This window comes from Gopherus evgoodei, unplaced genomic scaffold (assembly GCF_007399415.2).
Source record: "Gopherus evgoodei ecotype Sinaloan lineage unplaced genomic scaffold, rGopEvg1_v1.p scaffold_34_arrow_ctg1, whole genome shotgun sequence".
Classification (NCBI taxonomy): Eukaryota; Metazoa; Chordata; order Testudines; family Testudinidae; genus Gopherus; species Gopherus evgoodei.
The window spans coordinates 1,696,173-1,721,697 of record NW_022060016.1 but is presented as its reverse complement, the minus strand read 5'-3'; the positions used below and the strand labels follow the sequence as shown (position 1 = coordinate 1,721,697).

Below are 25,525 nucleotides of genomic sequence, written 5' to 3'. Positions count from 1 at the left end.
ACTGGATGTCCTCTTCCCAGTCCTACCGCTGCCGCCTCATTGCAGGAGGGGTTATCAGCACAGCCCTCCACAACCGCCTGGGGAACCCCCCACCCAGGGGTGGCTTTGATGCCGGAGGGATTTGAACTCCCCTCCCAGCTGCTCTAGGAGGATATTCATCAGCTGTTAGCAGCAGAGGGAGCTAAGAAACACAGCTGAGCGGTCTCGATCCCAGCGAGAAGGGGGCAGCAGTGCGCACACCCCTGGTGCCAGGCGCTGTACATTTTTATGGCCATTAGTTGTATTATGTAAGCATGTAGGGGCCCATCATGGCACTAGTACCTTCTAGCGCGATTAGTTGTATTACGGTAGCACCTAGGAGCCCGTGTCATGGACCAGGCCGCCATTGTGCCAGGTGCTGTATACATCTGGAGAAAAACCCAGAATGGAGGGGACCAGCTCACACTAGAGGCAGGGGTGGGAGCAGCGGATGAAGGGGGAGAGGGGGGCAGAGGACTCCAGAACCCTCCCCCACATCCCCAGGGCCGACCTGCAAGCCACTTACGAACCATGGCATCCAGGCAAACCAGGCAGCTGATGAAGTTGTCGAAGTCCATGTGGCCGTTCTCGTCCGAGTACCTGCGCACGATCATCTGGTACAGCTGCTCGTTTAGCCGGAAGCCTGAGGGGGAGACAGTCACTCCTTATCCACCTGAGACAGCCCTTGTGGGTCCCCCCCCGCCAATCCCACCCCTCAGCGGCTCCTTACCCGTCGCCTCGAAGGTGCCTGGCAGCTCGCTGCTCCCGATGGTGCCGGATCGGTCCGTGTCGTACTGTTTGTAGACACACTGGGGGGTCGGGGGGGACAAGTTGGTTACGCGATAAGAGAGTCTCCCCCCGCAGCACAAACACACAGCCGCAGATTGAGCCTGGGCAGGGAGGGGGACCACAGGCAGAGAGATGGCAGATATGGGCAAGGGGGGAAGGGACAGTAGCCGAGATTCCTCCCCTCACCGCCCCCCGCCAAGAATGGCAGAGGGGGGAAGGGAAATAAGAAACCACCATCCCACTGCTCAAGTGGCACATGGGGGGCAGGAGGCATATGAGAGAGATCCCCCCCCACCATTAAAATGGCAGCCCTCCCTAGAACGCTGGGTGGAGGGAGCGGGGGTGAGGGGAACATCACAGGCAACGCAGCTCCTTAACTCTGCCCCCAAGGAGGGGACTGTGTGGATCCCAGATGCCTCCCCTCCCCCGCCCCTGAGATTCACAGCTGCCCCCCTGACGGACACCCCCGGTACCTCTGGCAGGTAGGCAAGGGAGCGGTGCTGGGAATTCTGGGTACCCAGAAGGCAATGTAGCAGCAAGTGTGCCCCCCCCAAGGCTGAAAGTGACACACGTCAATTCCAGCCGGGAAGGCTCCTTGGAGTCCAGTGCTCTTAAAAAGGGCCCCCCCAGGCTGGGAACCCCAAGGTCTCTCGTTCCCCCTCCTGTTCCCATGCCCAGAGGGGGGGTACAGTCGGGTCTCAGCCACACGATAGCCGCCCCCCTCCCCCCACCTCTCTACCTGCCACTTCTTGATGTTCCCCCACAAATACTTGAACTCCTTGAAGCCCAGCTCCCCGGTCGTGTCGCTCTGACGCGCTCGAGGTCAAGGAACAAAGACGTCGGCCAAAGCCACCCGGGGCCCCGCCAAGCTGCAGGGAGGGGATCCGGCAGCACAGGGGCCTTCAACGTGGGTGGAAACAGCCCCCCCCCCCCCGAGACTCTCACCTGTGCAGGGATCTCCCCAGACAGCGTGGAGCTGGGTGTACAGGCCCCAGCAGAGGGGGCGGATCGCGGGTGTGGCCAGAGCACACTGCCCAGTGGCTATTCCCTGCCCCAGCACCCATAGGGGGCAGGTCGGGAGCATGGCCAGAGCGCACTGCCCCGTGGCTATTCCCTGCCCCAGGGCCCATAGGGGGCAGGTTGGGGACGTGGCCAGAGCGCACTGCCCTGTGGCTATTCCCTGCCCCAGCACCCATAGGGGGCAGGTCGGGAGCATGGCCAGAGCGCACTGCCCCGTGGCTATTCCCTGCCCCAGCGCCCATAGGGGGCGGATCGGGGGCATGGCCAGAGCGCACTGTCCTGTGGCTATTCCCTGCCCCAGAGCCCATAGGGGGCAGGTTGGGGGCGTGGCCAGAGCGCACTGCCCTGTGGCTATTCCCTGCCCCAGAGCCCATAGGGGGCAGGTTGGGGGCGTGGCCAGAGCGCACTGCCCCGTGGCTATTCCCTGCCCCAGCGCCCATAGGGGGCGGATCGGGGGCATGGCCAGAGCGCACTGCCCTGTGGCTATTCCCTGCCCCAGGGCCCATGGGGGGCGGATCGGGGGCGTGGCCAGAGCGCACTGCCCTGTGGCTATTCCCTGCCCCAGGGCCCATAGGGGGCGGATCGGGGACGTGGCCAGAGCGCACTGCCCTTTGGCTATTCCCTGCCCAGGGCCCATAGGGGGCAGGTTGGGGACGTGGCCAGAGCGCACTGCCCTGTGGCTATTCCCTGCCCCAGAGCCCATAGGGGGCAGGTTGGGGGCGTGGCCAGAGTGCACTGCCCTGTGGCTATTCCCTACCCCAGGGTCCATAGGGGTGTGGCCAGAGCACACTGCACTGTGGCTATTCTCTGCCCCCTTCGGAGGCAGGTCAACCAGCTACCTTACATTACTGGGCATAGAATCAGAGCATATCAGGGTTGGAAGGGACCTCAGGAGGTATCTAGTCCAACCCCCTGCTCAAAGCAGGACCAATCCCAACTAAATCATCCCAGCCAGGGCTTTGTCAAGCCTGACCTTAAAAACCTCTAAGGAAGGAGATTCCACCACCTCCCTAGGGAACCCATTCCAGTGCCTCACCACCCTCCTAGTGAAATAGTGTTTCCTAATATCCAGCCTAGACCTCCCCACTGCAACTTGAGACCATTGCTCCTTGTTCGGTCATCTGCCACCACTGAGAACAGCTGAGCTCCAGCCTCTTTGGAACCCCCTTCAGGTAGTTGATGGCTGCTATCAAATCCCCCCTCGCTCTTCTCTTCTGCAGAGTAAATAACCCCAGTGGTCCCCATAACCTTCTCTTGCATCTAGGGCTATGCCCTTTGTCCCAGGAAGCCCAGACACAGTTGATCCTGCCTAGTTCTGGCAGATCAGCTGCTGTGAATGGACATTTGCACCAGCGGCCAGCAAGAGCATAGAAGATCCTGACCCGAGCACAGCCGGCTGGGGACTTGGTGACCGCTGGCCAAAAGCCAGGGGCAATCGCTCCCAGGAGACTCATTTCCTTCCGGGGTCGCAGGGAGGACTGAAACGCACCCTTGTTACAGCAGATCCACAAAGGGATCCGGGTTCTAGGCTTGTTAAGAGTCTGGCTTAGTGAATTCAACTCTGGGCCCAATCCCTGATTGTCCCTAGCCCCAGGGCCTGCTCAGGCTAGCCCACGCCCACTTCCTGGAGCAGGCTTAGAGCAGAGTTTCCTGAAGCAGCTGCTGATTTTTGGGTGCTGAAGGTGAGCAGCCCTGGGCTGGATTCCCAGAAAACACCAGCTGCAGCTGAAGATGAGGGAAGCTGGGGATGGGTGGACTTTTCCCAAGCCCTTATTACCAGGGGAGACCCCTTCCTCTTTCCATCCCTCATTAAGAGCCCTGGAGCTGCATCCTTTTGAAGAACACAGGATTGGCTGGCTGCCCAAATGGCCTGCCAAGCAAGGAACACAGAGATCCTCCAAAGATATTTCAGCACTGGACCTGCAGGAGCTGATCCTCAGAGTTAGCTAGGTGCTTAACTCCTACCGATGACAGCGGACGTTAAGGTCCTAAATACCTTTGAAGATCTCGGCCCCAAGCTGCTGCAAAGGAGTTTCTTAACCCAGTCACCTTTGTTTGCAGGATATGACCATTGCTTGATAGACCAGGCAGACAGGCCCATCCTGCCCTCTGCAGGCTGTCGCCAGGTGCAAAGTCCCTTGCTTTGTGGGCCTCATGCTCCCCAAGGGGTTAAACTGTAACCAAAGCCCGCCTGGGTAGGTGGAACTCCGGGGGAGCGAGCATGGGACAGTTCACCCCAGTTTTTCAGGGCCCCGGGCATTTGAACTACAATCCCACATTTCAAGGAAGGGTGCTAGGCCAGGGCTCTGCCCCCAGCAGTGACAGAGCATGAGAGAAGCAACATTACGCGTCAGTTTTTTGAAACTAAACCTCACACCCATTGCAAAGAGACAGGTCAGAGCTTTTATTAGAACAACGATAACAAGAAACCTGCGGGCTAGGTTCCGATCTGTTAAGCGCAAGAATAAATCCACCACATGCCTGTTGATTTCAATGGGAGGCGGTGGATTTACCCCTGGGGGCTAAGAACGTGGCCGCTGTCAAATCCACGTCATGGTTTAATTAAAAAAAGGTTTTAGAAAAACCCGAATAGGAAACGTTTGATTTCTTTAAAAAAAAAAAATAGGCCCAAAGTGTGTGTGAAACTCCTTGCCCTCCTTGATTTAAATTTAAAGCCACACCTTGAAATCTGAAGAGCCCAAATTCTACTCTGCAGCAAAAAATGAAAAACGCTGCGCACAATCTTTTAAAATTCTGCATATTTTATTTGTCAGAAATAACACAATACAATCCTGCCAGTTTCAATGATTTGAGGGGATTTATTTCAAAATCCCTGCCAGAAAGTATGTCTGTAACAATACAGAGCAAAGAGCAGAGTTACAGAACCCCCTGCGCCCGCATGGATCTTCACTGCAGGACCAAGGTCTAAGTCATCCTGGAGGAGGCGAGGTGGGAAGGAAGGTAGAGAGCAGATTGGTCAGCTGGGCGAAGGCATCAGTTGGGGGTGGGGGGTCCCAGGTCTCATCCCAGGAAGAGGTGAAGGGGCGCCCTGCTTCCTTGAGAACAAACAAATCCCAAGACCCACTTAGCGGCTCCTAGTCCCCCATTCTTCTTCCGCTCCCTCCCCCTCAGGCTCCTTGCCACAGGGACTGTGCCACCTCAACTGCTCCTCTTATGCTTACTGCCCCCCTCCCTCAGGGCCCAGCCCTTTGCCTTCACCTCTCTCTTCCCCTGGAGATTGACTCCCCTTCCCCCCGGTCACTGGGAGCCCTGTGCACCCTCTGCTTCTTCCCCCCTCCCACCACCACCTCTGGGGACTTGTGCTCCCCCCTCCCACTCTCTTCTTTGCTTGCCCCACCCCCCAGAGGCCCCAGGGCAGTGGAGGAAACTGACCACGGGAGTTGCAGCCAGAGAATTCCGGCTCCTGGGGGAGCTCCGCCTGGGGCTGGGGCGTGTGCCGCGAGCTGACCTCCAGTGTGAAACTCGGGGGGGAAAGGTGCCCCCCCATCCCCCCTAAACAGCACCCCAGCCAAGGCTCCTTGCAGTGTCCCACAGCTGCCTGTATCAGCCCCATGCCTCTGCAGGGCATGTGCGGCAAGGGGCACACAGTGGGGCTGCACAGAGATGGGGCATCACCCTGCAGCCCGCCCCCCTCCCCCGGACACAGTGCAAGGGCCAGACCTGCCCCACAAACAACCCGGTGCCTTGCCCTGCCCCTCCCCGCTGGGCGCATTGCGATAGTGAGCAACTGGATCAGCGTCTTGCAGGCACACCCAGCCATGCACCAGTGATTTACATCTCTCCCAGCTGCTCCCATGTGCCCGCATGGGACTGCTGCCAGGGAGGGGCATGTGACCCCCCCTGTGGCTTCCTTTTCAGAATCTATCATTCTGCAGGGAAACAAAAAATATTCAGGGAATAGGAATTCTGCATGTGCTCAGTGGTACAGAATTCCCCCCAGGAGTAAAATTCAGCTCCCTGGAGCAAATTGGGAAAGGAGAGAGAAAGTGAAACTGACTAGAAATGGAAACTGAAACTGAGCAGGCTAGATTTAGTCTGACAAATAAAGGGAAACAAACTGAATCAAAGCTGTTTTGCTTTAATTCATTCTTTGGATCTGATTCTCCTTTATGTTTTATGCCAGTCCGACGCAGAGATAATTCTGTTCATTACTTCTGCTCCATGCTGGTGTGAATGTAATCACAGTCCAGCCCTCTGTTTTGAATGATCCAAGGCGTTATCATTAACCAGCTTTAAATGAGCTGGAGTCCGATTCCCCTCTCGCTCCATGCAGGTCAGGAGAGAAATGTCTCAAAGGACAGAAGGGTTACAGTGAGGCAAAGTCAGTGTGGTGGCTGGGGGAAATTAACACCTGGGCTTGTTTTAACTCAATGGCATTTCTCTGAAATGATTATTACTGTTTAAGAAAAATAAATAATACACCCACCAACCTGGAAAGCTACAATCTAACCCATTCGCCTGGGGTAGGGGGAAGTTTTAATTTGATGGCAGAGAAAGATTCTGTCTGATCCTCCTCACTTCATTAGCAGCACAATCTCAGGTCTCCTTGGCCCCTCCTGAAGTCAAAGGGGAGTGGAGGGTGCTTAGGCCCTGGCATGAGAGACTTCAGCAAATAGATCCTGTGCTGGGTGAGTCAGTTTTAGCCAAGCTAATGTGTCCTGAATGTACGTGGGCCAAGCCAGCAGGTGGCATAGGCTAGCGTCACAGCAGTGAGTTCGGTGAAGGTCTGACGACTGATGGCAGCTGAGGATCAGGCCTAGGAGATGCGAGAAAGATGAGGGGGGAAAGGAGGGAACATGAGAAATGGGAGAGCGGGGAGGGAAGGAGTAAGACCAGAGGGAATTAGAGGAGAACAAGAGGGGAGGAGGAAGCGGACCAGGGATGTTCGTTTCACTCTTGATACAAATGAGACCATCTACCCACGCAGGGAATTCAGAGGACATGAGACGGGCCATGGGTCAGATGCAAGTTTGTAGAGTTTCACCACCTGACACAGCGTCAGCCTGGAAACGATCCAAGTCTCCTTCAAACCACGCTGGCCGCGGAGCAGGAGCAACAACTGTGCTGGCACCATGGGCTACGGCCCCCCTTGGGCGGGGATCTTGCCGGTGATCTTGTTGGAGCACTCCAGCAGGGCATTGTGGATGTCCTTGGCACAGGAGATCTGGGATTTGATCATGCTCAGGTACTGGGTGTAGGGCAGGCTCTCTGTCTGCACCGCATCGGGTTTGGTGGCCGTTGGCACCAGGTTGGGGGAATGCTTGGTACTGTCGAAGCTTTGGGACAGGCATTCATAGGCAAGCCGCTGGAAGGGGAGGGAAACAATGAATGCACTGGGTACGGCCACTCGCTCTCCGGCCTTGGTCAGAGCAATTGTCCCTCTAGCCTCTAACCTGCCCCTGGAGAGATCAACATCAATGACTCCTTTCACATCACATTTAGCCTCTTTGCATTCGCACTCTTGCCTGTACCCACAGTGTATCTGTGCTCATTTCTCCAAGCCCCACAGCTCCCACCCCCTCCCTTCCCCTTGCTCTCAGCCCTCCCATCACCCTACTCCCTATGCCTGGGACATCCTAACACATCATCTGACAGACGCTCTTCCTTCAAAGCCACCTCTCCCAGCCCCCTGAGGCCATTTTGTCCTGCTGCCCCAGAAAAGGCCCCCTTCAGTAGAGGGCAGAGTGAGCGCTCAGTCTCTATGGGCTGTTCAGGCCTCAGCCTCCCCACTGAACTCACCAGGGCAGGGCCCACGTCTTTGTTTATGGCTGCAGAGCCCTGTGTCAACGGCTAAGATTGATATTCCCTAAAGGGACGTGTAGTGACGCTCCTGGCAGGGTCCCCTGTAGGGACCAAACCTACAATGCCTACAGCTAACAGTAGAAGACTTCACTGTTTGAACTAAAAGGACCATTAGCCTGGAGACCGGGGCTTGAACTGCTCTGCCTGACCCAGCCACAGGAGGGAGACAGAGCCACATAGACAGAGATGGGCAAATGATGGATTTTTTGGCTCTCTGGCAATTCTGAAGTAAAATAAATTAAATAAATAAAATGTAGGTCAAACCAAAAACGATTTTTTTTTCCAGCAAATCAACAACTAAAAAAGGTTAGTTTGGGGTCGAACGATGCAGTTTTTAGTAAAATTAATGGAAATTTTCAGACAGCCATTTGGAATAAAAAACATCTGAAACATTTCAGACGGGGTAGGACTACATCTCCCATGAGGCACCATGTCTCTTGGCGTGAGGTGATTGCATCACTGCAGTAGCGGGCAACATGGGAGATGCAGTTTGGTTGCTTCATAGCCTCCTTCTCTATGGGCCAGGCTTTCCAGACAGCCTCCATCTCCCATGATGCACCACAGCCAGCAACCGCAGTGAGGGTGGGAGCATCATGGGACACTGAGTCCAGCTGGGGACCCTGGCCTATGGAGGAGAATGGGGACATGACACCATCAAAACTACAACTCCCATGAACCACTGTTGACGAGGGGCTAACTCACCAGGCACAGCTCCAGCTGGTCGCACAGGGCGTAGAACTCCTCCAGGCTCTTGTCGAAGCGCTGCACCAACCCGTCGTTGCTTTTCCTGAAATGACAGGAACCATGACGACCCAGCACCTCCTGGGGCAGGCATTACGCCCCACAAGAGAGGCAGACAGAATGGGGCTGGACTGCAGGCTGGGAGTCCCCCCTGTGACCCAGGAACCTCAACGTCAACTGGCAAAGGAGACACAAGAATTTCTTGAGTCTGGTATGTACATTCTGGTTCACCAAAGAGCATCACGTGAGCTTCCACATGAAAGCTGGTGTCCCAGTGCTCATCAATATCATTGGGAAAATGTACGTGCAGATTCTATGCATCTAGATCTACTCCAAATACATTCTTCAAGTCTGGATCAAGGAACTGGTCACCAGCAAAGGTGAAAAACAGGTTTCCTCTCAGACAGGCCCTCTCTATCCATCTACCTGCTGACAAGTAAATTGTGCAGGGTCCCAGTGGGCCTCCCATCACTGGCTTGTGGGGATTTAACAGGAAGAGAAACACAGCGGGGGGGGGGACCTTATCTGCTGGATGCACATCAAGGGCTGCTTGACTATCTTTGGGGGCAGGGAGAAGACAAGCAGGCACCCTTCACCCAAGAAGAAAAAGGATGGCAGTTTTGTTCCATGAAAAGGGGCCTTTTCTGGCAGCTTGGTTGAAAACGCTGCAGAGAACTTATGGGGAGATCAAACTTCCGCAGACAGAAGGTTTAACCTGTTGAGTTTAGACTCTCCGAAGCGCGTTAAGATTTTATTTGATACGTAACCATGTTTTCAACATCCTCTGAGCTTTGATGATAAACTTCTTCTCGCCCGAGTTGCATCTTATGAGCTGCTGTGCACAGTTCCTGTGGGAACGGCAGGCCTGGGAGTCTGGGAGTCCTGGGCACCCCAGGGCACACGCTGAGGACTTGGCAGTTGGCGTGTGTCTGCTGCTCCAGAGAGCACGAGGAGGGCAGGGCTTGTGCTGCCAGAGGCTGGTGGATTCAGGGAGCTGAGCCATAGCAGGGCCTGACAAGCTGCTTCACACTAAGGGCAGGTGGTGCTGAGGTGCCTCCCAATCCTGGGTATGCTGGGGAACATTGCCCTGCCCCAATGCACAGCAAGATGGGGCAATGCCTCTGGATTCCAGAGTATTTACAGTGAAGGGGGCGGGACAAGCAGACATGGAAGGGGCGGAGTCTCCAGCAGAGCGGGCAGGAAGAGAAACAAAGTGTGTATAACCCACCTCATCTTTAAAGGGGACATGCTAAAAAGTCTTGGGGTGACCCCTACAAAAGAGACAGCTGCAGGGCAAACCCTCCCCTCTTCCACGCTCCCATCAATATGCCTCCCCTACCCCAGAGGGTCACCTCTTTAGCAGAGGCAGCTCAGTCGCTGTCCCTCATTCAGTCCTTGACCTCTCTGTAACACCTGCCCATGATGGGGTGAAGTGCCAGCAGGGAGAGTGGATTTTGCCCATGCAGGTGCCCCTTCCAATTAGACCCAGCCAACTCCTGTCACGTGGGCCTCCCCCGCCCCGCAGCTGTCAGGTGGGGGTGGCATTTGGCCATTACTCAGCTGCGCTGGGATCGAATCAGCACTGATTTGGGGTGCCCTATTCAAGTCACCCAGGGCTTCATTCTCCCAGACAGGAGCCATCGGGAGCCCAGAACCAGGTGCGCCTGCCATCCATGGCCACTTCGGGAAGTCTGGCTGCTAGACACCAGAGCAACGTGGGCTCCAGAAAGGCACCGAATGCAGGCCTGGCTCTGATCTCACTGACGCAACAGAGCTAATCCCTCAGCCCAGCCTATCTCAAGATGGCTCCATGAACTCCACTGGAGTCACTCCTGCTTTACACCGGGGGGTGAGCTGCAGTGTCCTTTGAAGTTGAGAAGTTTAAAGACACGGGCGAAAGCCTTCTGGCTCCGAGGTTAGAAGACAGCCCTGCCCGGAGAGAAGGAGGAGACAGAATACTCACTGCCCATTATCGATGTTCGTGTTCTGGACAAAATTCTGAGCCGCGATTTCCATCAGGTTCTGGAGTGTGAGAGAAAGCAAGAGTCAGATGGTGCAAGGTAAGCGACAGGTGCCTTTGCTTGGCTAGCTTTGGGAACGGAGTTGGGACTTGATGCCGCCTGTGCCCGGAGAGGCCATGTTAGGGACCCTCCTTGGGACCTTCTGTCACAAGAATCCTGGCTTTGGCAGGAAACAGCCATTAAACACCACACCGCACTGTGGCCCTTTAGGATCTCAAAGCAAATCACAGCTGCGGGCTGGCGTTACACTGAGGCGGGGAGCCACGAAGCCATTCACACAAAGCCACCCATCCCAGAGCTGTGAAAAGGACTGAACCGCCAAAGTCCTCTGCTTTAACCACTAGCCGCCACTCTCCTCCTAAAGCCAGAAACAAAGGCGTCCTGGACCCCCAGCTGCCTGCGCCAACCACTAGACCCCAATCAAAGCATTTTACAAACAATAATTAAACCTCACTGCCCCATCGAGGTGGTCAATATCAGTCTCCTCGTTTGAAAAAGACACGGTCATACAAAGAATATATGAACAATACCGCTCCTGTGGATTTGTTCCTGCAATTTACATCTAGGGGCTCTAAGTTGGGAAAGACTAACAGGAACTGGAATCAAACTTAGCCCAGGAATTTGCTGAGTCAAATCAGGCCAGATGGCACATTGACAAGAGGAATCTGGGCTAAAGTTCTGTTCCATTTTATTTGAACGTTGCACTTTCTGAGATGTTGACATTATTATCTAACCCAGTGCTGAGTCATTTACCAGAATCTCAGTCACAAGTGCCTTATGACATGACACATTGATTCTGCACTGGTTTCATTCTCCTGGGTTTCTATTTTGGGAGAAGGATGACTCACTTTGCTTTAAAAGTAAATATTTTGTTTTTAAAAAGTACTTTTTATAAGATAAACCTTTTAAAAAAAGCCCCGTGATTCTGGGCAACAAACTCCCTGACTCAGATAGGGGCTGAGAAACGGATGTGAAATCTCGAGGTCGGTTTTAGTTTTTAAAACAGGCGTTCTCTTAATGTTGATTAAGCCTGGAAACTGAAACGTGACATGTAGCGTTTTCCCATGCTGGGGCTCTGGTCAGGCAAGCAAAAGCTACCTCAACCTTCCCATTTCAGTCTCGTTGTTCCATGTCAACACATGGGTTAGAGCTTCGTAAGATGAGCCTCCATTTCCCCGCTCAAAGCACAAGAAGTTGCCGATGGGCAGTTTTAAAGGACATCCATTAGCACCAGAGACAGGAGCCACTGACATTAACAGGGCAAGTCACCCACATAAGAACGGCCAGATGAATGGTCCAGCTAGCCCAGTATCCTGTCTAACAGTGGCCAATGCCGGATGCTTCAGGGGGAATGAATAGAACAGGGCAATCATCCTGACATCCAATCCCAGCTTCTGGCAGTTTAGGGACACTCAGAGCATGAGGTTGTGTCTCACACCGTCTTAGCTAATAGCCATTGATGGATCTATTCTCCGTGAACTCGTCTAATTCTTTTTTGAACCCAGTTCTACTTTTGGCCTTCAGAGGATCCCATGGCAAGGAGTTCCACAGGTTGACTCTACATTGGGTGAATAAATACGTCCTTTGGTTTGTTTTTGCTGCCTATTCATTTCATCAGGTGACCCCTGGTTCTTGTGTTATGAGAAGGAATAAACAACTCTGCCCTCCCTAGTCACTTTCTCCACACCAGTCATTCGCTCAACCCACCCCCGCACAGCAATTGGCTCCGGCTTTCTGCAGACTGAGGAGGACTTCACTAAATTGGCTGCACTTGCTTCCTGTTCTGAAGGTTTTCTCAGCAACTATAGCAGCTAGAGACTTACTTTGGTCAATTAAACATAAGAATGGCCCTACTGGGTCAGACGAAAGGTCCACCTAGCCCAGAATCCTGTCTGCCGACAGTGGCCAATGCAAGGTGCCCCAGACGGAATGAACAGAACAGGGAATCATCAAGTGATCCATCCCGTCGCCCATTCCCAGTTTCTGGCAAACAGAGGCTAGGGACATCATCCCTGACCATTCTGGCTAATAGCCATTGATGGACCTACCCTCTATGAACCCTCTATGAACTTCTCAAACTTTTGTACTGGTGACCCCTTTCACATAGCAAGCCTCTGAGTGTGACCCCCCCCCCATAAATTAAAAACACTTTTTTATATATTTAACATCATTATAAATGCTGGAGGCAAAACAGTATTTGGGGTGGAGCCGGACAACTTGTGACCCCCCCATGTAATAACCTCGTGACCCCCTGAGGGGTCCCGACCCCCAGTTTGAGAACCCCTGATTTATCTAGTTCTTTTTTAACCTGTTATAGTCTTGGCCTTCACAACATCCTCTGGCAAAGGGTTTCACAGGTTGACTGCATGAAGACATAAGTCCTTTTGTTTGTTTTAAACCCACTGCTTATTAATTTCATTTGGTGACCCCTAGTTCTTGTGTTATGAGAAGCAGTAAACAACACTTCCTTATTTACTTTCTCCACACCAGTCATGATTTTATAGACCTCTGTCATAACCCCCCTTAGTCATCTCTTTTCCAAGATGAAAAATCCCAATTGTATTAATCTCTCCTCATACGGAAGCTGCTCCATACCCCTAGTCATTTTTGTTGTCCTTTTCTGAACCTTTTCCAATTCCAATATAATTTTTTTGAGATGGGGTGACCACACAGTATTCAGGATGTGGGCGTACCATGGATTTATACAGAGGCAACATGATATTTTCTGTCCTATTATCTATCCCTTTCTTAATGATTCCCAACATTCTGTTAGCTTTTTTGACTGCTGCTGCTCATTGAGGAGCTGGAGAAAAACTGGGAGGGATCTCTAGGTCCCACTCCTAGCTAGTCCTTCATACCCCTCCAGGGGGCACACCCAACTCCTTGGGAAACAATGCAATAAGGAACAGACTGTTCCGACTCTCAGTCCACTTATATATTACAACACAGAACGCTCCACTGTGTAACCAGTTCTGGCACAACTGCCTCCAACGTCAACATTGACGAGAGGCAGGCTGGCTTCTGGCCGTCTTTTACCTGGATCCTTGCCAACCACCTGGAACCATGGTATTGTGATCTCGCTTTATAAGGGCAAGGGTCTGCGCAGCGAATGTAAGGGCTACAGGCCGATCACCTTGCTGTCCGTGCCAGGGAATGGGGGTGTGCACATTCTGCTGGCGTGTTTGGAGCCCCGGCTATATCAGAAGCGTTGGCCCAAATAGTCAGGATTTACGGGGAACAGGTCCACATTAGACGCCATTTTCACCATCCGCTTGTTGTCGCAGATACACTGCGCGTTCGAGAAGCCCCTGCATGTGGTGTATGTCAATCTTAAGCCTGCGTTTGATTCAGTTGACCAAGTCGGGCTATGGAAGGCCTTAAAGGGCATAGGTGTCCCAGCCAATCTACTGGACTTGATTAGCAAGCTACATAACGGAATCACTGCCCATGCACGTCTGGGGGAATCGGATGTTGGCACCTTTTAAATTGGTATCTGGTGTCAGGCAGGGCTGAGTCTCGGACCTTGCTCTCTTTTGTCGGGCAATGGATCTCAAAATGCAGCTTTCCATCCAGTCCCTGAGCATTCAGATCAGTGATCTCTCGCTCTCAGACCTTGCCTTTGCGGATGACGTGGTTCTCCTAGTCTAGAGCGAGGCACTCCAGCAAACAGAGTTGTCAGTCAATGTCAGCCTCCGTGTTTCGTGGGCAAAGACTAAGATACAAAACCTAGGAACAGGTTCACCCATGACTCCAATCGTTTTGAATAATGAAACTGCCAAAGTAGTTTCCGGCTTTTGGTATTTGGGTTTGATGCTCAACAGTCCCTCCAGCTCTCACTCAGGGGTTCTTCACTGGATTGGCATTGCAGCATCTGCCATAGGTCATTTACGACGAACAGGGAATCAACATCACCTCAGCGTGACAACCAAGTTTAGATCTATTCGAGCTGTATCCTCTCCGTACTGCTGAACAGTTGTGAAACATGGACACTATATCTCTCAGAGCAGGCAAAGCTGGAGTCTTTCCACACAAAATGCTAACATCATATATTGTGCATAAAGTGGAATGACTTCATTTGTAATGCAGACATTTACAGTCACTCTGGTTTAATAACTACTGGGGCCATTGTCCACAGCCAACGTCTTACACTTTTCGGACATGTTGCCAGAATGCCATGAGACATTCCGGTGAACGCCATTCTCCGGGAGGCTTATAACATCCGGGACAAAATCCCACCAACCAAGGGGTGGAGGCAGCTCACAGGCAGAGCACCTATTAAATGGGAGCATTAGGTCTGTTCCGACATTGGACTTTCAGCCTGTCAACCCTTGTGACCACACAGGAACAAACCAAAGGGCAAATGATTGCAACGACCAACTGTTTATCTAAGCATTGTAAGTGGCCGGCTTTCTGGTTCAGGCATTGGGATGAATCTGGATTCTCTTCCTGCCTCTGCCACAGATGCCCTGTGTGCCTGTAGACAAGTCACTTCCCATCTAACTGGGCAAACACACCCCATGTATTTTGGACACCGAGGAAATGCCTTGCCACTGGAATCAAGGGGGTTATTCCTAGGTTTATAGTGAACCACGTGCCTGCAGCATCAGGGCATTAACTGCGCTGGGCCTCGCTCCACCATCTGCTGGACTGAGCTGATAATGCTCCTTTCCTCCTACCTCTTGTCTCTCTAGTCAGACTGGGAGCCCTTGGGGGGCAGAGGCTGTCTCTCACTAAGTCTGTCTGGCACGATGGCAGCCTGGCTATGAGTGAGGGTGACTCTAGACACGACTGTAACACACCGAGTGAGTTACTGTTTCATCAGACACACAACATGGCAGGTTAAAGGGCCCCGCAGCCATGTTCCTACCCTGTGCAACAGAGAAACGGCCCCTACCGTGCTCATCAGCAAATACCCCCCCATAAACAACCTTAACTCTGCCCCTCCAACCCTACCCACAGCGCCCCCCCCCTTACACCTCAACCACCGCCCTGTAAAATCCGGCCCCGCCCCTTCAGGCCACACCCCCTTCAGGTTAGACCTTCCCCCTCCAGTCAGCTGTAGGCCCCGCCCCTCCCCAGCCTCCAGGCCCCGCCCCTTCTCCTGGCCCCGCCCCCACCTGCAGACTCTCCTTCAGCTGCGGGATCAGCATCTTGTAGCGCTGCACGGGGTCGAAATCCTGCGCCTGCGCCTGCGCGGCGGCCTGGGCCTGGGCCTGCGCGGCCGCCTGGGCCTGCAGCTGGGGCTGCGGCCCCGGGCCCGCCTGGAGCGTGAGCTGCGGCCCGGGCGCCGGGGCCTGAGACGGGGCCTGCGGCTGCTGTTGAGGGGCCGCCATCTTCCCTAGCAACGACGGCTTCCTCCCGGCATGCACCGCGCCTACCTCCCCTCCCCGAACTACGATTCCCAGGGTGCACCACGCGCGTCCGGCCCATACACGGACTATAATTCCCAGCATGCATTGCGCGCGCCCCGCCTCGTCCAGCTGGCCCCTCCTCACGGCTAGAACTACGGCTCCCGGCATGCATCGCTTCCCATTGACGAGACTCCCGTTTCCCGTCGTGCACCGCTGCTGCAATTCCCGTCACACACCGCGCCGTTAGCGTGCATGCGCAATACGTTCCGGGAGCGCTGTTCCCGGGACTACAACTCCCAGCATGCCCTGCTCTCTCCCCGGAAATGCGTCTTTCCGAGCCGCGCTTCCTGTGAGACTGCCCGGCAGCGGGGCCCTGTGAGCCCGTTCGTAGGTGTTTACCCCGGTGCCTGTCCCCGGGGCGGAGTCTCTGCCCGCCCGGGGTCCCGCCGCCTCGCCTCCCCGCATCATCGAGCTCCTCCTCCCGAAGCCGCTCCTCAGGGCGCGGCCGCCTTTCCCGTCAGGCGGGCCCCGGCCACCCTCGCCGCCCGCAGGCCCCGCGGCGGGGCAGCAGCGATCGCAGCAGCGGCCCCGCCATGGCCCCGACCATCCAGACCCAGGCGCAGCGGGAGGAGCCGGGGCACAGGTAGGGCCGCCCCCCGCCGCACGTCACGGGCGTGACCCCAGACCCCTGTGACGTCATGGGGCCCGGACTCCTGGGTCCCTTCTCCCCCACCAGGGGTGCTGGGGAGAGTTGGGGTGGGGAGCTGAGAGCCCGGACTCCTGGGTCCCCTCCCCGCCAGGGGTGCTGGGGAGAGTTGGGGGGGGAGCTGGGAGCCCGGACTCCTGGGTCCCCTCCACCAGGGGTGATGGGGAGAGTAGGGAGCCCGGACTCCAGGGTCCCCCCCACCAGGGGTGATGGGGAGAGTTGGGGGGGGAACTGGGAGCCCGGACTCCTGGGTCCCCCCCACCAGGGGTGATGGGGAGAGTTGGGGTGGAATCCGGACTCCTGGGTCCCTTCTCCACTCTGCCGGGGGTGATGGGGAGAGCTGGGGTCCTGGACTCCTGGGTCCCATCCCGCCCCCAGTCAGGGATGATGGGGAGAGTTGGGGGGGGAGCTGGGAGCCCGGACTCCTGGGTCCCCTCCCCGCCAGGGGTGCTGGGGAGAGTTGGGGTGGGGAGCTGGGAGCCCGGACTCCTGGGTCCCCTCCACCAGGGGTGATGGGGAGAGTAGGGAGCTCGGACTCCTGGGTCCCCTCCACCAGGGGTGATGGGGAGAGTTGGGGGGGGAGCTGGGAGCCTGGACTCCTGGGTCCCCTCCACCAGGGGTGATGGGGAGAGTAGGGATCCCGGACTCCTGGGTCCCCTCCCCGCCAGGGGTGCTGGGGAGAGCTGCGGGGGGGAACTGGGAGCCCGGACTCCTGGGTCCCCTCCCCGTCAGGGGTGATGGGGAGAGTTGGGGTGGAATCCGGACTCCTGGGTCCCTTCTCCCCTCTGCCGGGGGTGATGGGGAGAGCTGGGGTCCTGGACTCCTGGGTCCCATCCCGCCCCCAGTCAGGGATGATGGGGAGAGTTGGGGTGGGGGGCTGGGAGCCCAAACTCCTGGGTTCCATCTCCCGTGTGTGGACAGCCAGAGCCCTGTGGGGAGGCCCGTTCACAGTCACCTGAGGCCTGACCTAACCCCCACTAAACTCAACATAGCGTCACCGTGTGGCCACCGTGTCCCACCTCAGAAGTGGGCGCACAAAGTCCACAGCAGTTCTACTTGGTTGATCCTGGCCCTGCTGCTGGTCTTGCCTCAGTTTCCCCATCCGGCCAGTAGAACTGATGCTGCTGACTTGCCTCCCGTGGGGGAGGGGCAACACATCAATATTGATAAAGTGCTTTAAATCGGTTTCACTCTACGTGGAGAGTCTGGGCAGGGCTCTTACTTTGGTGCAGCCTCCAGGGGCCAGACCCATAGGCAGCTTCCCGCCCCCAACGCTGACCCTCATTCTGCTGCTATGTGCCTCAGTTTGCCCATCTGCAGAATGGGGCTAATGCTACCAGCACGTCTTAGTAAAGGGCATTGAATGAAGTGTTGTTATTATTGACAGTTGTTATTTATTTCTGTATCTTTGCAGGCCCAACGCTCACCGGACCCTGCCTGAGAGGTATGACCCCTCCTTGTCCCACGGTTCACAATTCCCCCACCGCTGTGCCCAGGCCTGTTTTTACAGCTCCCCTGCCCAAGCCCTTGGACTTGCTGGCAAAGGCTGCGAGGGGAGCGATTACTGTGGCTGCTTGTCACTCACGAACCAGACAGAGTCCCGGCAAACTCATTTCATGGCAGCTGGGCGTGATCGTAGGTCGCCGCTGACATAGGACATTGGAGATTCCAGTGCAGTCCTGCGATGGGGCGGGGGGGTGGCACATAACCCCTTCCGCCATCCCCCGCCCATAGCTCCCTCCTCATGCACTCTTTCCATCCCCCCCGGCTGGTGGGGGATAAGGAACCCAGGAGTCTGGGATCCCAGTCCTCCATGATGCCTGGCTCTAGATCAGGGGTGGGCAGCTTTTTGGCCCGAGGACCACATCTGGGTATGGAAATTGTATGGCGGGCCATGAAATTGGGGGGTGAGGTTTGGGGGTGAGAGGGGGTGAAGGCTCTGGCTGGGAGTGCAGTCTCTGGGGTGGGGTTGGGGGTGCAGGAGGGTGTTCTGGGCTGGGACCGAGGGGTTTGGAGGGTGGGAGGGGGATCAGGGCAGAGGTTGGGGCACGGGAGGGGGTCAGGGGGTAGGATCCAGGCAGCGCTTACCTCAAGTGGCTCCTGGGAGCAGCAGCATGTCCTCTCTACAGCTCCTTCGTGAAGGCACGGCCAGGTGGGTCTGCACACTGCCTTGTCTGCAGGTGCCGCCCCTGTAGCTCCCATTGGCTGCGGTTCCAGGGCAATGGGAGCTGGGGCGTGGCACCAGAGCAGGACAAGCCCCAGATCCCACTCCCTGGCAGGAGCTCAAGATCCAGATTAAAGCATCTGGAGGGCTGGATGCAGCCCCTGGGCCGTAGTTTGCCCACCCCTGCTCTAGACTCACCCTGTCACCCCAGGCTGGCTGGGTGGGTGGGATGGGGGATAAGGAACCCAGGAATCCTGGGGGTGCTGATGTCTCTCCCTGTGCTTCCAGATCGGGCGTGGTGTGTCGAGTGAAATACTGCAACAGTCTCCCGGATATTCCCTTTGACCCCAAATTCATCACATACCCCTTCGACCAGAACAGGTGAGAGAGCAGCCGCTGAGTGGGGCTGGGATCGGGGCCCGCTCATCTCACCCGCCCCACTGCCGCCCCTAGGGAAGAGGCTGGGGGAGGGGAGAGGGCTCTGCCAGGGGGCTGCCCCAGCCGGTGTCTCACCTGTCCCTCTCCCAGGTTTGTGCAGTACAAAGCCACCTCTCTGGAGAAGCAGCACAAACACGACCTCCTCACCGAGCCGGACTTGGGCGTGACCATCGACCTCATCAACCCCGATACGTACCGCATCGACCCCAATGGTGAGAGCTGGGCCGGGGGGTGCCCACGTGTGCATCCCTGACAGATCACGGGGCACCGTTTGTGTCTTGTGCTCAGTGGGGTGTGTGTCGTGTATACCCACGGTGGTGGGGGGGGTTCTTTTGCACTTCAGGGGTCCCTCCTTAAACCCTGAATCCTGGGAATTAGTTTCAAAGTGCCCCCCACAAAGCATGTTGCTCACCAAAGAGTCTCCTTTGTGCCTGTCCCCAGTCAGTCCTTCCCCACTGAGAGCTGAGTCCAGGAGCTTTTTTTGGGGAGGTGGGGCTGGCGCGGGTCCTGTCCCATCCTGCTCTGCCTCTTTCAGTTCTCCTGGATCCGGCTGACGAGAAGCTACTGGAGGAGGAAATCCAGGCTCCCACCAGCTCAAAGAGGTAACCTGGCCCCCAAAACACAGCACACCCCCTGGCTGCGGAGAGTAGCCCATCCCTGAACCCCTGGCTAGCCAGCTCTCCCAGCCCTGCTGTGCAGCCTTGGGGTCTCCTTTGCTCAGTCCCAGCTGACTGACCCCTGCCCTCAGTGGGAGATTCTTCTCCCCTACACACACATCGGGGGGGGCAGTTGGCAGCTCCCTCCGCCCCACAGCCTATAAGCCCCCCCGTCTCCTCTGCACTAGATCCCAGCAGCATGCCAAAGTGGTACCGTGGATGAGGAAGACGGAATACATCTCCACCGAATTCAACCGCTATGGCGTGTCCAACGAGAAGCCGGAGGTCAAGTGAGTCTGAGGGGAGCCGGCCGGGGTGACTCTCCTGGGCAGGGACAGCATCCTGGATTCGGGAAGGGGGGTGGGGGGGACCATACCCTTTCTGGGAGGGAGGTTACCCTCCCTCTGGGATCTCCCCTACCTCTTGGAATGCTGTGTGGCCCCCTGCCACAAGGAGCAGCTGCCCCCTCACAGCATCTGGCGGGGGGCATCGCAGAGTCTGCTCTGCTGCCAGTGTTGGGGCGCACGATCTTCCGCCACTAGGGGGAGAGGCATCCTGGCGCAGGACTGGTTGCGTCCAGCAGGGGGCAGCGCAGGCCTGGCGCTCGTGGCCCTACCCGCGGGTGGTGTTGGATCCAGTTCGATCCAGCGGGCGAGGGTCAGGGGGAACATCGCATCTAGCGATGCCGGTTGCATCCAGCGGGGGGCAGCGTTTTCCCAGCAGGCCTCACTCTGCTTACACCCCCCCGCAATCAGGATCGGCGTGTCCGTCAAGCAGCAGTTCACCGAGGAAGAGATCTACAAGGATCGGGACAGCCAGATCGCTGCCATTGAGAAGACTTTCGAGGACGCCCAGAAATCGGTGAGTCACCCCTTTAAATATCCCCCCTCCCCCACACAACGTGCCGAACCTTTAAGCCTTAAAGGGCCCATGTTGAAAGCACCCCAACAGAGGGGCTGGAGGGGAAGGGGATGTGGGGCAGCAGGAGGAGGAGGGGGTTTAGAGTTACCCCTCTCCTGCTGGCTTCTTACGGTCTCTCTGCTTCCCCCGTCCCCAGATCTCCCAGCATTACAGCAAACCTCGCGTCACCCCCATGGAGGTGATGCCCGTGTTCCCAGACTTCAAGGTAAGGCTGGGGGAGGGGGCTGGGCGCCGGCCCGTGGGACGCAAGGCCCATCGAGGCTCCTTCGCAGCCATTAGCGCCTGGGCCGGTCTAAGCACCTCCCAGTCTGGGGCTAAGCGAGCCTCGGGGAGGCAGTGTCGTGGTGGATAACGCGCCGGGTCAGGAAGCAGGAGACCTGGCTTCTAATCCCAGCCCATCCCGTCACCTCTCTGTGCCTCGGTTTCCCCATCGGCCCTGACTCCCCTCCCGCAGACGGAAGTGCAGCCTGGAGGGGGCTCCCCCTGTCCTTGCTGCTGAGGGAGATCAAGGGGCTAGTGGGAGGCTGGTGCCTGGGGGAGGATCTGCCTGATGGGTGGGCTTTGGGGAGTACGGGCAGGGGTGCACTGGGGGCAGGGATCACCCTGCTAACTGACTCCTTCCCCCCAGATGTGGATCAACCCCTGCGCCCAGGTCATCTTCGACTCGGACCCAGCCCCCAAGGACACCAGTGGGGCCGCGGCCCTCGAGATGATGTCTCAGGCCATGATCAGGTAATGCCGCACCCCTCAGCCTTGGGTGGGGGTTCACCCTCCCTCTCCCCTCCGCTAGGCAGAACCCTTCCTGTGGCCTGAGAGCTGGGCGTCCCCCGGCCCTGCCCGGCACTGCCAAGCGACCTAGCCAGCCAGGGGGTGTCCTGCCCCCCGGGCTCAGCCCTCATGGCCTGCTGCTGTAGGGCCGGGGGAGGGGATTCCAAGCTAAGCGGGGGACAGGTTGCTGTTTGAATGGGAGGTCCCCATGAGCTCGCTCTCATATTCAGTGGTGTCCCCAGGGTGGTGCTAGGGGGTGCTGGGCTGCAGGGAACGGGGTGGGCACTCTCCCCTCGATGCCAGGGTCTGACCCTAGTAGGGAGTTCTGTGCTGTGGGGTGGGGGCTCGTAGTGGGTGCTAGCCCCAGTGTGGCATTAGGGGGCGCTGTGCTGCAGGGAGGGGGGTGGGGGCAGTAGGAGATGCTCTCCCCTGGCACTCAGTGCTGGCCCCGGGGGGCCCTAGGGGCGCTGTGCTTCAGGGGGGCAGTAGGGGGCGCACTCCCTGGCAGTCAGTGCTGGCCCCAGGGCAGTGCTCCGCGGTAGGGAGGGGAGTGCTGTGTGGAGTGAGGGGGTTCCTCATTAACCCTTTCCCGGCCGTCTCAGGGGGATGATGGACGAAGAAGGGAACCAGTTTGTGGCCTATTTCCTGCCCGTGGAGGACACGCTGCGGAAACGCAAGCGGGACCAGGAGGAGGAGATGGACTACGCGCCCGAAGATGTGTATGTGGCGGGGCTGGCAGAAGGGTGGGGGGGGGGAGGCTGGGGAAGTGCAGGGGGGCTGTCCAGGGCCCAGGGGAGGGGGGACAGGGGCTGTGCTGGGGAATAGGGGATGTTGGGGGGGACTGGGGAACTGGGGGAGCTGTGCTGGGGGATGGGTGAGGTGGGGGGACTGTGCTGGGGAGTGGGGGGGTCAGCTCTCTGCTCAGGAGGGGGTGGCAGAGCTGTGGAGTGCTGACCCCTCTTCTCCCTGCCCCCCCAGGTACGACTACAAGATCGCCCGGGAGTACAACTGGAACGTGAAGAACAAAGCCAGCAAGGGCTACGAGGAGAATTATTTCTTCATCTTCCGTGAGGGTGACGGGGTCTATTACAACGAGCTGGAGACCCGGTGAGGCTGGGGGGGCTTGCCCAAGCGGGTGGGGGGCGGCTCGGGGCCGGTGCCCGTGGCCCGGCTCAGATCTCGGCTCTGAGAGGGCGGAGCTAGTGGCCGCTGCCTGTCAGCACCTGAACCAATGGGAATTGACGGGCCGAGGGTAAACCGAGGCTGGAGCTCGCGGCGGGAGCCGGGGAGGGTGGGGAAGAACTGAGCGGAGCTCGGTTGGTTTCTGAGCGGCGCTGGGGCTGTCCCAGGGAGCCCCGACCCCCAGTTCCTGGATGTGCCAGGAGGGGGCACGTGGAGCGGGTGGGGCTGTGTCCTGGGAAGAGGGTGTGGGGGCCGGTCCCCCCCGCCTGATGTTGCCCCTCTGGCAGGGTGCGGCTGAGCAAGCGCAGGGCCAAGGCGGGCGTGCAGTCGGGCACCAACGCCGTGCTGGTGGTGAAGCACCGGGACATGAACGAGAAGGAGCTGGAGGCTCAGGTAGGGCGAGGGCAGATCTCCGGGCGCTGTGCTGCGGGGGGGAGGGGGAGCCCTTTGAGGGGCCGTCAGTGCATCCGTCCTCCCCCGTAGCTTCTGTTTTCACCCCCTACGCTGGGATCTGGGAGTAGAACCCACTAGACCCCACTCACCAGTGCTGGGGACAGAACCCAGGAGTCCTGGCTCCCAGCCACCTCCCCTGCTCTAACCACTAGACACCGCTCCCCTCCCAGAGCTGGGGAGAGAACCCAGGAGTCCTGGCTCCCAGCCAACCCCCCCCAACCACTGGACACCCGCTCCCCTCCCAGAGCTGGGGAGAGAACCCAGGTGTCCTGGCTCCCAGCCAACCCCCCCGCTCTAACCACTGGACACCGCTCCCCTCTCAGAGCTGGGGAGAGAACCCAGGTGTCCTGGCTCCCAGCCAACCCCCCGCTCTAACCACTGGACACCGCTCCCCTCCCAGAGCTGGGGAGAGAACCCAGGAGTCCAGTTCCCTGCCCTGAAGGCCCCATGCCACCCACTCTCACTGCCTGAGGAGGGGCGCTGGGCGAGGTCCCCGCCTGGGCCCCCCCCATGGCTAACCCGGCTCCCTCGCCCCGGCAGGAGGCTCGCAAGGCGCAGCTGGAGAATCACGAGCCGGAGGAGGAGGAGGAGGAGGAGCTGGAGATGGACAAGGAGGCCCAGGGCTCAGGTAGTGGCTGGGGAAGGGGGGGTTGCGGCCTTGGGGGATGGCCTGGGAAAAGGGGCCCCTCTGCCTGTCCCCTCCCCCATCAGCTCCCTCCCACCCACTGCTGGCACAAGGGCTCGCGGCTCCCTCTGGTGGCTGCCCTTGGAGCTGCCGCGGCACTCCATCCTCGGTCCCTGTGACCCCCCCACAGACACCCCCGGAGATGGTGCTGCTGCTCCCTCCGCAGGGGGCAGCCCTGAGTCCTGCCTCCCCCATGGGCTGGTCTTGTGTCATCTCCCCCGAGTCCCCTCTACATCCCACCCCGAGGATGGCTCCTGTCGCCCCCACCCCCCCAAAAATAGGAGGGGCGGAGCCATCGCTTCTCCTTCCCCTTCCCCCTCTCATGGGGGGATGGTCCCCTCTCTTCCATCAGCCCCCCATCTCCCTGGGAGGGACAGTCCCCCTCTTCCGTCCTCCCTCCTCCTCCTCCTCCCCAGGGGTGGCCTCCCATCTCAATCAACTCTCAGCTTCCCTTCCATCACCCCCGCTCCCCCCAGGGGAGGGTGATCCCCTCCCTCGCCCCCCTCCACGCCGTCACCCCCCACCCCTCTGACCCCGCGGCTGTCCCCGCAGACGAGGAGCCGGAGAAGGGCAGCGAGAGCGAGCCGGAGGCCAGCGAGGAGGAGGAGGAGGAGGAAGGGCGCTCCGGCAGCGAGAGCGAGCGGGAGGCCAGCGGGCGCAGCGCCAGCGAGGGCTCGCCGGAGGCCAGCGAGGAGGACGAGCGGGCGGCCCGCGACAAGGAGGAGATCTTTGGCAGCGACGACGAGGACTCGGAGGGCGAGGGGGGCGGGCAGCGGCGCAGCCCCGGGGAGGAGGAGAGCGGCAGCGAGGAGGGGGGCCGGCGGCGCCGGGCCGGCCGCAGCCCCTTCCTCAGCGGCAGCGAGGGCTCCAACGCCGAGGAGGAGGACGAGGACGAGCGCAGTGGGAGCGGCAGCGAGGCCGCCTCGGACTCCAGCGAGGAGGGGAGCGAAAGCGACTGAGTGGGCTCTGCTGCGGGGGGGCAGCCCCTTGCCCCCCCCCGCCGCCTGGGCCGGATCCACCCACCCCCTTGGGGGACCATGGCTCCACCCTGCTGCCACCAGGAGGATTTGGGCATGATGTGGGGGATCACTTGTGCAGGGAGTTGCTGGAATCCTCCCCCAACTTGGGAGGAAGTGGCTCTGTCTGGCACCCCTGTGCTTGGTCAGGGACCTGCTGGGAGTGCCCCTCCCACCCCAGGGGATCCTCTCTGGCGCCCCCCGCAGACACTGGGGTGTTTTTATTTTTTCTGCTGTTTCTTTTGTCCCTTGTACATACCAGCCTGTACCAGAACCCCCTTTCTGTCCTCAATAAAAGGGTCTCTGCCTAAAACCGGGCGTCTCTCCTCACCCCTGTGCTCGGTGCCAGCCCTGCCAGGGATCTCCACCCTCTTGGTGCCAGGGGCAGCCAGCTGGCATCACTGCCTCGCTCTGGCTGCGAGCGGGGGGTCTGGCATCCACCGTCCAGCCCTCTCCTATGCAGGGCCTGTTTCTCTCTAGAGCGGGCGGTGGGTGCAGAGCCCCCACTCCCAGGGCCTGGGCCGGGAAGGTGCGTTGGAGGAGTGGGGGGACAGGTATCTGGGGGAGAAAGGGCTTGTTTATCCCCCTGTTCCCTGAACTCTGCGCTTTCCCCGCCAGGGGCTGGGCTCGAAGCTGCTATTGAAGTGTGGGGGAGGCAGGCTGGGTTCCCCACTCTCTGCGTTCACAGGGCGCCAGGGCCGGGATTCACCAGCCCTTTCGCTGTTGGCAGTGTGAGCGGGAGATCAGACCCTGCTTGGGGAGGGGGTCGGGCG

General features: G+C 58.2%; 3 protein-coding genes across 3 annotated transcripts; 1 reads left to right on the top strand and 2 right to left on the bottom strand.

Moving 5' to 3' along the window:
• Positions 1 to 354: 354 nt before the first annotated feature.
• Positions 355 to 5,335, bottom strand: LOC115641295 (calpain small subunit 1-like). Its single transcript, XM_030544342.1, has 5 exons — positions 5,221 to 5,335; positions 1,547 to 1,623; positions 749 to 827; positions 530 to 661; positions 355 to 407 (listed from the first exon to the last, which is right to left on the bottom strand). Exons 1-5 carry the CDS (start codon positions 5,333 to 5,335, stop codon positions 355 to 357), a joined length of 456 nt encoding a protein of 151 aa, XP_030400202.1.
• Positions 4,572 to 15,745, bottom strand: MED29 (mediator complex subunit 29). Its single transcript, XM_030544441.1, has 4 exons — positions 15,530 to 15,745; positions 10,355 to 10,413; positions 8,353 to 8,437; positions 4,572 to 7,153 (listed from the first exon to the last, which is right to left on the bottom strand). Exons 1-4 carry the CDS (start codon positions 15,743 to 15,745, stop codon positions 6,926 to 6,928), a joined length of 588 nt encoding a protein of 195 aa, XP_030400301.1. The 3' UTR covers positions 4,572 to 6,925.
• Positions 15,746 to 16,305: 560 nt separating this feature from the next.
• PAF1 (PAF1 homolog, Paf1/RNA polymerase II complex component) lies at positions 16,306 to 25,065 on the top strand. Its single transcript, XM_030544424.1, has 14 exons — positions 16,306 to 16,406; positions 17,884 to 17,913; positions 18,922 to 19,014; positions 19,162 to 19,283; positions 19,607 to 19,673; positions 19,916 to 20,017; positions 20,483 to 20,588; positions 20,785 to 20,853; positions 21,277 to 21,380; positions 22,019 to 22,135; positions 22,395 to 22,523; positions 22,886 to 22,991; positions 23,592 to 23,679; positions 24,289 to 25,065. The coding sequence occupies exons 1-14, from the start codon at positions 16,357 to 16,359 to the stop codon at positions 24,693 to 24,695; spliced, it is 1,590 nt and encodes a 529-aa protein (XP_030400284.1). The 5' UTR covers positions 16,306 to 16,356; the 3' UTR covers positions 24,696 to 25,065.
• The last annotated feature ends 460 nt before the right edge of the window (positions 25,066 to 25,525 follow it).

Coding starts and splice junctions, on each gene's coding strand:
- LOC115641295 (XM_030544342.1), bottom strand. CDS start 5,335: ATGGGGGGGCACCTTTCCCCCCCGAGTTTCACACTGGAGGTCAGCTCG. Junction 828..1,546: donor GGAACATCAAGAAGTGGCAG/GTAGAGAGGTGG, acceptor CCGACCCCCCAG/TGTGTCTACAAACAGTACGA. Junction 408..529: donor GGTTCGTAAGTGGCTTGCAG/GTCGGCCCTGGG, acceptor GTTTTTCTCCAG/ATGTATACAGCACCTGGCAC.
- MED29 (XM_030544441.1), bottom strand. CDS start 15,745: ATGGCGGCCCCTCAACAGCAGCCGCAGGCCCCGTCTCAGGCCCCGGCG. Junction 8,438..10,354: donor ACGAACATCGATAATGGGCA/GTGAGTATTCTG, acceptor CTGTCATTTCAG/GAAAAGCAACGACGGGTTGG. Junction 7,154..8,352: donor ACCAGCTGGAGCTGTGCCTG/GTGAGTTAGCCC, acceptor CTCCCCTTCCAG/CGGCTTGCCTATGAATGCCT.
- PAF1 (XM_030544424.1), top strand. CDS start 16,357: ATGGCCCCGACCATCCAGACCCAGGCGCAGCGGGAGGAGCCGGGGCAC. Junction 17,914..18,921: donor CACCGGACCCTGCCTGAGAG/GTATGACCCCTC, acceptor CTGTGCTTCCAG/ATCGGGCGTGGTGTGTCGAG. Junction 20,854..21,276: donor CCGTGTTCCCAGACTTCAAG/GTAAGGCTGGGG, acceptor CCTTCCCCCCAG/ATGTGGATCAACCCCTGCGC.